Raw genomic sequence first — 11930 nt, forward strand, 5'->3', positions numbered from 1 at the left:
GATTGAGACGATCTTTACATCAAAATTTACCGTTTTGACGAGACTCACAACTTTCATTTTGAAACATTTTCCATGAGAGGCCATCTTAATCGAATTTCATGTCATTCTTTAATCTGGTGTCAATATGAACATCTCTCAGCGTGTCAAAACTTTTGCATCCCAGTTCCGTTTTAGACCATCTTCATATCCATTTTGATCTTCTCGAAGCAAACCATCCCATGATGACTTCCAATCATAAGTTTGAATTAATCTTGATATAGCTTTAAGCAACTTTTACGATTGTGCCACTTTCAGTCTCCCCTCATGATAAAAAAAATCATTTTAATCTCATCGATAACGTTATGCGCTGTTCTCGAACAAACTTGCTATTCCGAGGCTTGACCCCATGTGAGAGAGCACATAATTAAAAGAGAGAAACCCTACTGCTATCGGTCGGATGCTCCTGTTGACAAGCCTTTTAATCATGTTGGAATCATTGCCGCAGGGTCAGCTAGCTTGTGTGTCCCCTTGACTGATTACAATAATATGACGATCGAATAAACCAATAATGCAAGAATCTGTAGCGCAATTCTCAGTCCGATGCATCATGATCATGAGGCGCTGTCATCCATGGCCAAGCTCACAAGTGGCTCCCGTGCTTACCCCCCTCACATGGATGTGGGTTCTGGAGTGGCATGGGAAGCTGTTTGCAATCAATTTATCTTTGCTGCCACTGTTTATGAGCTACTAATGGCATGTTTCGACGTGGGAGCACATTCCACGATCGAGGAAGGCGAGGGCATGTCTCAGGTAACAGCATATTCATGTGTGCAGTGCAGTGCAGTGCAGGCACACAAGGTCGGCATGATTGGGCGTCCGTGCAGGCTGCCACGGCGTTGGCGAGAGGACGGGACGGTAGGTCCCGGCGAGAAATCTCGTGGGCTCGATCGATCAAGCTGCTGAGGCGAGCAGATCGTGTCTGCACGACGGAGATCACGCCCTGTGACGTACGATGATACACAGCCGCCGACCAATCACGGTGGCTGTCACGGGCTGCTGGATCTCACACGACGTGACGGTGTTCGATGCCGCCGCAGATGTCACTCACGTGTGTGTCTCCGCTTGGACTCTGCATCCCGTGTGATATCCTCACAAGACTCTACAGCACGATCAAATCATCATCTTCCCCACGCCCCGGGCGGCTCGCGGGCGCAACCCTAGCCCCCGCCGCCCCACACGTCGCCTCTCCCCTTCCTCGCCCCTGCCAGGGGACGCCGCCGGGCAAAGCTCGTGCGTGCGTCGTCGGCAGCGGGACTCATCCCTCCTCACGACGTGTCCGGGCGGCGCGGGACGGCCGTCCTTGTGTAGGCGTGCGGTCGGGCCGACGACGGCTTAGGGTGGCACCGAGGGTGCGCGGCCGGCGCGAGCTGGAGGCGGGGTGGCGCGGCCGAAGAGCTGGTGGCGGGGCAGCGCGAGCAGGCAGAGGGGCTGCGACGCGAGCAGACGGTGGGGCTGCAGCACTAGGCAACCTGCGACGGCGCCCTGGATCTGCGACGCGGCGGTGCATCTGGGCCTGTTTGGGCCCGATCTAGGCTCATCGGGCCCGCTCGTCCTTGGCTGACGGTGCATTACCGCTGCTAGACAGGGCGCTCTCGGCGAATGTGGTGGTGTTGCTGCCTCGAGAGAGCAGAGGTTGCGAGGTGGTGGTGGGGAGAGCCGGAGAAGAATGGTGCCACCGTCTGTTGGCGTTGCATCCTTTGGGTTTTATGGCAGGTTCGGCGTGTTGTGGCAGGTGATGGTGTGAGGGTATGGTGGTCGGCGGGTGACGAAAGGCGTCATCAATGGGCGTTGCATCCACCCGTCCGATGCAGGGAAGCGAATGTAGGATTGGCAGCACGTCGATTTATCGTGGGAGTTGCTTGAGGTGGCCATCGTCACCACTGCCAGCGGTATGGAATTGCCTCTCGTCGGTGGTGTGGTCTGGTTATTGGCTTTCAATGGCTTGTGTGTGGATTGTGGGGATGATGTTGGGCTGGGAAAAATCCGATGCTATTGCGGACGAGGGCGATGCCTGCGGGTGCCGTGACCTCCTTGAAGGCGTCGTCTAGGCCTTTATCATCATCCTCCCGTGCAAAGGGGGGAACCCCATATCCAGCAAGATGGTTCAGGCAGTGGCGGCGCTATGGCATCGTTACCTTCTTGGAGGCACTGTCCAGGTTGCTCCCGGAGTCCCACTACAGAGTTTGGTGCTAGAGTTAGCCTCCACTTAGAGTGTGGTCCCCTAGGGCACATTGTACACTGATGCGGCATCTCTTCGACGACGCTTTCCTCAGGTCCAGTCGGGTCCTGCAGTCCACTCGCCACTTTATTTTCGGCAACATGGGTGGGTTGTACGTTGACACGGGCTTGCCTGTGGTTTGGTTTGTGCTTTGAGCTGTTTGCTTCGGTTGTGAAGCGGTCTTGTGGCTCTATGCCGTGACCTCTCACCATCCTGGCAGAATTTAGACAAGGCTTGCCCTTGTTGTTGTGCGTGTAGTTGTGCGTTGTAAGCCGGTTGGCAACTCTTGTATGGTTTTTCGATCCGGTTTTCCTTATAAACTGGATTGACCCTTCTTCTGTTCAATGAATTTAGCAGTGATACTGCTGACATTCAAAAAAGACCCTACAACACGTGAATTTCAGGACATTAAACGAGATGACACTTGTAGAAGAGATAAATACACTAGTACTCACTGAAGTTGAGGCCGAAGCACAATACGGTCACTGGACTTCAGAATACACTCAATACGGTCATTGAATACGAGTTATGGTGATTATACGGTCACTCATTCTGTGTAGAGCTTTGTATTTTGTCCCGTTGACTCGTCAAAATAGTCTTTTGGTCCCACCTGTCACTAGGTGCCCCCACAAATCGCTCTCCCACGCCTCCCACTCACCCCCTCACTCTGTCGGTCTGCCTCGAGATCCACCCCGCGACCCCGTCATCCCGCCCGTCTCCGACACTGATCCTCCAACCCCGCCGCCCATTCTGGCGCCCACCGGTACCTGTCACCGACGGTGGCACGCGCTCTCACGGCCTATTTCGACCGCTCGTTCAAGGAGAGGAGCCGATCGACACGGCGCCGCGCCTGGACTGACGGGCGGTTGCTGCTCGTCCAAGGACACGGTGAGGGTTGTTCGCGGCCGCGTTTCTGTCGCGAACGTCGCGACACTCTAGAAAGGGGTGGAACGACGACGGGAGAGGCCTTGTTTGGTGCTGCATTGGGTGGGAACGAAGCCAGAGCCGGGCGGGCTCCTCGAGGCGAGCGACGGATTTGAGGCTCGGATGCTTGCTACAGCTGGTGACATGAAGATTATTGTGCTCCCGTCGGTCCATGGTCGTTTATGGCGTGGAAGGCGGCCATGTGGGGTAAGGCGGCCGGCATTGGAGGCGAGAAGCTCAAGTGCCCACCGTCGTTCGCCGTGCGCTCGCGGATGAAGTTCTAGGCCACGCCGACGGGGCTGCATGCGGCCAGCAGAAGAGCGCCGGGACGCCGCCGCCGCGTGGGACCACACCACTGACGCTGCAAAGGAACCCCGCTCCGCCCGAGACCTCCGAGGAGACGAGCTACGACGCGACAGGGGAGTTGTAGGCCGACGAGCTGGCGCTGGCCGCAACGCAGTAGACGGTGCAGTTGTCGGCCGCGACGCCGCAGACGATGGAGCCCCCGCGACGACGAGCGTGGAGGAGGTTACCTCCGCAGGCGCGAGCAGCAGGAGGAGGAAGAGGAGGAGCAGCGATGCCGCGGCGAGCTGGGGTGTGGGCTGCGTGCGGGCCATCTGCGAGGCGTTGGGCGGCGGCAGCGGCGGCGCGCACGAGGGGACGGTGGCGGGGAGCGATGGTGGGGCCAGAAGACTATTTTAACCAGTCAACCGGACAATATACGGAGCTCTACAAAGAACCAGTGATCCTATAATCACCGCAACTCGTATTCAATGACCGAATTAAACGTATTCTAAAGTTCAATGATCGTATTATACTTCAGCCTTAACTTCAGTAACTGATGGTGTATTTATCTCCGCGTAGAAATCAAGGCAAGCTACTCCAGGCTTTGTGTTCTCTACTGCTGCAACGGGATGAATAATATCTCGGGTTGCCTGCTACGAGGCTACGACGGTGACGATGAGCAATACTATCTTTCTGGACGAACGACGCAATCTCGTTCCGGGCATATGCAGGGCGCGGGCAACGAAACGACTTGGGTGGGAGCACACGTGAAGAAGAAGCGCGTGCACCACGAGCGCTCGGCCCTGTCCAGCCCGTCCGTTCACCCAACAACCAGGAAGCGGATCATGTGGAATCACAACGCAACGATAAAATAATCCTACAAACTGGGATCGGTAAGAGCAACTTCAACCGACCGATCCAAATAAATGTACGTTATGTCCGTATTTTATCTGTTTGAATCGGCCAAGCGAACATTTGAGTCCGTTTTTATAATTGGATCAGCGCTCACGCTTAATACGACAACAATCCATTTTGAAGCGACACAAATTAAAAGAAAATATTAAATATTTTGAAAATGTAGAAACCATTAATTAAACATTTAATGTGAACGTAGAAGGCCGGCGATAGTTCACAAGACTCTAAAGCACGTGAATTTCAGGACAATAAACGAGCTATCGCCTGTAGAAATCAAGGCAAAAGCTGCTCCAGGGTTTGTGTTCTCTACTGCTGCAACGGGATGAACAATACATATATATCTCGGGCTACCTGCTACGAGCCTACGACGGTGACGATGGGCAATATGTTTCTGGGACGACGCGACGACGCAATCTCGTTCAGGGCATATGCAGGGCGCGGGCGTGGGCAACGAAGCGATTTGGGTGGGAGCACACGTGCACCACGAGGGCTCTGCCCTCTCCAGCCCATCCGTCCACCCAACAACCAGGAAGCGGATCACGTCGAATCACAAACGCAACCGTAAAATAATCCTACAAACTGCGATCGGTAAGAGCGGCAAATGATAAGAGGATAGAATATAACAGGTCATTTCGAATTCGGAGACTGAACTTGGAGTATAATATTAAGGTAGGATAAATCCTAATCTATTTCATATTTCTTAATAATCAATATACTCGACATCCTTTGGCCGTCACAGCAGTAACGACGCAAATAGTGAGACTGAAGAAGAATCCGAAGGTAAGCCAACGGTCATCCCCCACAGTTGTAACGGTCGATGCATCGCGGAAGGTGTGGCTGGAGTGAAAACCGACGAGGTTGCTCAAGCAAGGCGGTAGCCCTTTGTGTCGATGTCGAGGTAACCGAGCGCGTAGGATGATGTAGCCGTGGTCGAGGTAGCCGTGCGAAGAACGTCGTGGTCGATGCTGAGTCGGGGTAGCCGATGTCGAGGAAGTCGCCGTGGAGCCGCGGGCGCAAGGAGGCGTCAAGTTAGTCATGGGCGCAGAGGTGTGCCTGGAAGAAGAGGTAGTTAACGACGCGTAGCGCCGGGTTTGCCAAGCCCAGGGACACATCGTGGACGAAGGCACACATTGGTATTGCCAGCAACGCGCATGCGTAGACGGACGAAGTCGATGTTGGCGATGTGCCGCGCTAGGCTTGCCAGGCCTAGGAGCACATCGTGGACGAAGGCACACGTCGGTGTTGTCATCACCGGGCATGCGAAGACGGTGACCTGCACACAACCTGTACGCCATGTCGAGGAGGTTAGCAGAGAAGGACTCGACGACGATTACGGCGCAAATCGGCGGGGGCGATGTTGCCCGCAGTGGTCGGAGTAGATGAAGTGGCCTGGACGCAACCGTAGTGGTTGGAGTATATGAAGTGGTCGGGGAAGACGTCGGCGACGCTGGCGATGAGCTGGTGCTGGACGAAGATGAATGAGGTGGACGGGAGGTGCGGCTCGGGTGAGCGAGCTATAGCAGCGCCAAAGGAGAGCGGCGGCGGCGACGGCTAGTTAGGAGCGCGGCGGCAATGCTCGAAGTAGGCGAGGAAGAGCCCGGCAACATGACGAAGACCGGCGCGGATGATGGCGTTCCCGTGCCGAAGGAGATGGCGCGACGCATACCACAAGTAGTCGACACGCGGGGACGGCGGAGTGGACCGCGCGTCGTGTTGCTACGACCCAAAGGGGCAACGAAGCGGTGACGCGCGGGGCAGGGCGACATCGGAAAGACCTCGAGGTGGCGGCATAGACCGTGTGCCGCAACGCTACGGCCCGAAGGAGCGACGCAGCGGCGGTGAGTGGGTTGGTGCAGCCACATGGACGGCCTCGGGCGGCGGCGGGAGCCACGTGCCGCTGCACTACAGCCCGAAGGGGCGGTGTAGCAGCGACTCGCGGGTCGGGGCAACCACGGGGAGAACCACTGAGCGACGGCACTGCGGCCCGACGGGGCAACGCAACGGCAGCCCGTTGCTCGATCGGTGGTGGGGCGCGTTGTACTCGGGACAACCTTCACAGGACCCGCGGAGGCGCATTCAATCGACTGATCAGCTCAGTCACACGGCGCGGATGGAGTCGATCGCGGCGGGCGCGTGATCAATCCGATTGCACGCGAGGTCGGGATCGCTGCTCGATAATGATGAGGGCGTCATGGATGATGAAGCGGGGTGGCCAAGCAGACCAAGGCGACGGCGGCCAGCAAAGAATGGCTGCCAGAGGAGGCCGGTGATGGGTCGGGGAGCTCGAGGCAGCCGGTAGGGCCAACGCAGCTGGCAAGCTGAGGGAGCCGGCAGGCCCGGCGCAGCTGGCAAGCCGAGGCAGCCGGCAGGCCCGGCGCAGCGGCAAGACCAAGGCAGCCGGGAGGACCGGCAGCCGACGAGGGGCCTGGCAACCGGCAGGCCTAAGGCAGCCAACGTTCCCGAGGCGGCCGGCGAGTGGCGACGAAGACGGAAGGTGGGTGATGCAGGCGTCCTGTTCAGCGCGGGGCGGCGACGGCGGCGTAAAGTGACAGGCGGGCAGATGCGTGGACGACGGCCATGACGGGCCACCGCGTCGCGTAAGGCCGATGGGTCAAAGTAGAGGTCAGCTGGTCGCGCCTAGGTCGGAGTAGATGCGCGAGGTGTCAACGGCAGCGTCGGGCAACGCAATCCGGTCTTAGATCAAAAAAACAAAAAGGAAAAGCGTCGATCAAGAGACCGATAAAAGAGAGAAAACCCAGATCAAGAGATCGAGGAGAAAGACTTTCTAGGACAGCCGGTCAACAAGACCGACGGATGAACCCTAGCTACGGGCGGCGCGGCCCCCGACGACGGTCATGGAGGCCGACCACCCCGGGGGCAGCGCGTGGTGCGAAAGCGGCCGGCGGCGGCTAGGCCTAGAAATTTGCGACAGATACCATGTCGAAGTGGAGAATAGAGGGATTGGTGAAATAATTATTGTATTGATTGAGCCTCATGAACATATATATATATATATATATATATATATATATATATATATATATATATATATTATATATATATATAGGAGTACAATGATCAAATTGAAGTACAAGGCAAGGTATGACAAATCTTAGTCTGTCTCATATTCCATTCATAAACTAATATAAAAGCGTTTAGATCATCATTTTAGTTATCTAAACACCCTTATACTTCCTCCGTTCCAAAATAAGTGACTTAAAAATGACTCAATCTGTACTAAAGTTAGTGCAAAGTTGAGTCATTTTTGAGTCACTTATTTTGAGATGGAGAGAGTATTAATTTATTTCCTAATAATCAAGAGGGAGTAGATATTAGTATTAGTGCATGACAGTTTGTTAGACAGTTAGCGATATGTGAAAAGTGTGCACGCCTCGTTACAACATAATCTGCACGTTTTATAAGTGTGCTGCCGCGGCTAGTAGGCATGCAGGCCCGCAGCGCTGATAAAGAAGTGCTTGTGGCCTGGGTGAGTTTTCCCGAGAGGCTTAATTGTTGGAGAGCCAGGGCAGAAACAGGCTCCTCACGAGGCTGTGCTGCTGCTGCCGTCGGGTGACAACTGACAACCACGGCGAGGCTGGGCGGCCGGTCCCGGCGTCCGGCGGAGCCCTTCGCCGGCGCCGGCGGCTGCGAGGCTAGGCAGCCGGCCACGCGGCGGCACCGGCAGATGGGGGCGCGCGTCATGGCGTGGTGGCGCGCGAGGGTGGTCGCGCCCGTGCGCCGCGCCTGCAGGCTCGCCGTCGCCGCCGCCCGCGCCCGCGTTCGCAAGGGCGGTACGTAAGCCACCACTATACTCGCTACTCTGCTTTTCTTGGAGCTGCCGCTGAAGCGTGAACTGGGTCGATGAACTTCGTTGAAATTGTAGGGCATGTTTAGCTTACGCGGGCTCAAATGTTTACCATTCTTTGCTGAGCCGGTGGATACAGTGCATGCATCTAAATTTGCGGTAGCGTTGGTAGTAAGTGGTTTTAGGAAAGTCACCCCAATCCCAATGTCATCTTTATCTGATAATTACCGGGAAAATGCCCAGAAACGTAATGCCGGAGAGAGAAAAAGATTCGCGGTCAGTTCATGGAACCAGAGGATAGCAGAAGTGCTCCAAAGAATTAGGTGAAGGAGCATTATCGCAAGAAGCAAACAAAGGAGGAGATCGGCCATGGCCCATGCGGGTTATCTTATCTTCTTGCACGCTGCACACCAATTAGGATTTAGGACTAGGGACACGTTAACGTTAGCTCCTGCTTCCAACCGCCCATTTGCATCATGTACGTACTTTGGACCACCTAATCTAATCCGCGGCCCTTACGGTGGTTACGCGGATGCATCACCCGATCGATCCTTTTCCTCTGAATAGGAGCATCTAGTACACAATGCAACTAATCTGCTGCATAATGTAGTAGTACGCATACATTATTCTCTCTGTTTTAAAATAAATGTCTTAGTTTTGTATTAGCTCTCACATAAAATTATACTCCCTTCCTTTCAAAATAAGTGTTTTAAATTTAATACAACTTTATATTAGAGACATTTATTTTGGAACGGAAGGAGTACTAAGCTAGAGACATTTATTTCAGAATGGAGTTATATTAAAAAGAACTAACAAAGTGCTTTATTAATCTTGGTTTGGCTGATGGGATGAATGGTGTGCAGAGTGCGGCGTCGTGAACCTTCACCAGGACGTGCAGACGTGCGGGTACCACGACGTGCAGGTGATGTGGGACATGCTCAGCTCCGACAAGGAGGCCGCCGCCGTCGCCGCCTCGACGCAACCGACGCAGCCGCGGCGGCGGAAGAGGCCGTCGTTCTGGAGGCTGCCGCCGTCGTTCTGGCCTGCCCGGTTGCCGCACGCCGCCGCGGTGCAGTGAGACGAACGGGGCGCCGCGAGTTCATGGCAATGATCCCAGCCTGACCAGCCCGACCGTGCATGTGTATACACGATTTTTGTATAGTTTTTGGACAGAGCCATTTGCTTCTGCTCTCATCTACTGTTGATTTGAGTGTGCTCTGGCTTGGACGGACAGAGCCGTGTGGACCTTGGACTTGCTCCCCATCGATTTAGAGTCTTTGACCATCTTTGTGCGGGGAGCAGCTATCGATTTGGATGTGGAAATTATTAATCAATCAGCCATGGATGCACGTAGCAAGGATTTTTTTTGTTTACTCTCACTACACCTAAATACTACCTCCATCACAGTTTATAAGATATAAACACCCACGTGTATCTAGATCCTTAATTTGATTTATATAAAATCTATTGTTTAATATAAAATTATATCATTAAAAAATAGAAAAACATTGTTCAAAAAGAAATACAATGTGCACACAAAGAAAGCACAAGCACATTGTTCAAGAAGAAAAAGAAAAACGAAACAAGCAAGCGCATTACACTCAGTGTGCACCCGAGCACGTCTATTAGCATCCCAAGGCCGACCCTCGTTCCCTCATGCCAACTCCAGCGCGCGACCCCATCCTATCCGGATGCATCCGTTTGTGGTAAAACAGACATATCAGACGGCCCAGCGCGCGGGCGCAAACGTAATTTTGTCTGTTTTTTGTTCGCTTTTTACCCATCCCTAGCCCAAACTTGCGTGGCGTTTGGGGTAAAAGGGACATCGCACGGACGGACGGGATGCACGCCCTTGTCCTCCCCTGGCCCACTCGTCGGTGGCACATGCCTCCCTTTTTCTATCCCCCACCCAACCCCACCCACCGAGCCCTCCAACGCATGGGGGCCTGCACGCCGCCGCCGAAGGAGTCCACGGTGCTGATGTTGCTGCTCCGGCTGCCGTAGCTGGTGAGGGCCGACGCGGCGGCAGCGGGCGGCACGGAGTCGAAGGGTGGAAGGCGCGGAGGCGAAGGGGCGAAGGGGTGGGTGACGTGGACGCGAAGGGGCGGAAGGCACGGAGGCGAAGGGACGGGCCGCGTGGAGGCGAAGGGCCTGTCCTCCCTTGTTGTCGCGGTACTCGCGCGCAGCGGCGTCGTAGGCCCGCGCAGCCTCCTCGGCCCGTTGGTGTCGTCGCCGACGTCGAGCGCCAGGCCGGTTGCGGCGACCCCGGCCGCGGGCAGCATCGCCGTCTTGTCGGACGTCCAGGGCGCCATGGCTTCCCTTTGTTTTTCTTGTTGTGGATGGTTGTGTGCGTATCAAGTTGATGGATGGCGTGTATGGGTGGGAGAGAGCAAGGAGTGCGGTCAAAATGCGGCCGTGCGTTGGACGCACAACCAACGCATCCCAGAAAAGCCCCAGACATGACCTCATCGCCCACCCCAAACGATCAAAATTCGGACGAAATGAGAGTGCAGATGGGGTCGTGCGCTGGAGTTGGCCTCATATCGCCTGCAATCGTTCGTACTGTGTTTTTTTCCACAAACATGAGACAAAGTAGAGTGGGTGGGAGGGATTTGCAGACGTCCAAATCACCGTCAAGTCCGATCTTAACTAGCCTCTCCCACAAAATATCCTCCTCCCCCGCTTAGAGCAAGTACAATAAGGTACAATCAGTAGGCTGTAAGGATTAAAATACTATATTTTTGCTGGGTTGGATGAGAAAGAAGAGGAGAAAGAAGGGAAGCGGGCTCTTCTTGAAGAGCCAGCTCTAGCACGTGCTCCTAGGTGCTTTGTGAGAATGAAAGGTGGGCCATATACGATAAAAGTAGTACTCCCTCCATCACAGTTTATAAGGCGTGCACGTGTATCTAGGTCGTCAATTTGACTTATATAAAATGTATTCTTTAACATAAAAATTATATCATTAAAAAATAGAACATCTAAAGTTTCTAATGATATATTTTTTGTAATATATGTCTCTTATTAAGTTGGTCAAATTGACGACCTAGATACACGTGCATGCCTTATAAACTGAAACGGACGGAGTACTCTTTTACAACTAACTATTGTACAAACTAGCTATAAGGTGAGCTATAAGAATGCTTATAGCCAGCAGTTGGCTATACTATTAACCATGCTCTTATGCGTGCCCGACGCTGGTCAAGACCGTATTCATGTCGGTCCAGAACGTGCACAAACTCTTATTGGAGCCAGCCTCATCCATCTGTCTGCATGTCATCCGCCATTAATTATGTCGCCACCTTCTCGGCCAACCCCCTCTATATAAACCGCAAGCCCGGTCACAGCTGCATATAACGTCCTCCGCTCCCTTCCTCCTCTTCGCTCGTACAAAATATAAGTGTGGGCATGAACCAGCTGCGGTTTCAGGAAACTTCTGTGTTGTTTTCGAAGATTTCAGAATGCCCGTTTTCTTATTTTTTACATATTTAGTAAATTTATATTTAATAATTGAATATGTAAATATTTTTGATTTTTGAATATATTTTAATTTCGTAAAATTTTCATGAAAATAAATAAATTCACAATTATTTCTGAAAAATTGTGAAAAATATGAAAGTTATGAATTTTAAAAAATTGATGACTCAATTTAAATATACACGAACATATTCAAATTCATGTAGTTTTTTTTCTAATTCTCGTTCATTTTTTCCCAAATTCGTTGTCAATTTATAACTCATAAAATAT

The 11930-nt window shown here is 53.3% G+C and overlaps 1 protein-coding gene across 1 annotated transcript; it reads left to right on the forward strand.

Annotated features, from left to right (window-relative positions):
* Window positions 1-7827: 7827 nt before the first annotated feature.
* Window positions 7828-9535, forward strand: LOC123410463. Its single transcript, XM_045103411.1, has 2 exons — window positions 7828-8172; window positions 9050-9535. The coding sequence occupies exons 1-2, from the start codon at window positions 8067-8069 to the stop codon at window positions 9262-9264; spliced, it is 321 nt and encodes a 106-aa protein (XP_044959346.1). The 5' UTR covers window positions 7828-8066; the 3' UTR covers window positions 9265-9535.
* Window positions 9536-11930: the final 2395 nt, after the last annotated feature.

This window comes from Hordeum vulgare, chromosome 7H (genome assembly GCF_904849725.1).
Source record: "Hordeum vulgare subsp. vulgare chromosome 7H, MorexV3_pseudomolecules_assembly, whole genome shotgun sequence".
Lineage (NCBI taxonomy): Eukaryota > Viridiplantae > Streptophyta > Magnoliopsida > Poales > Poaceae > Hordeum > Hordeum vulgare.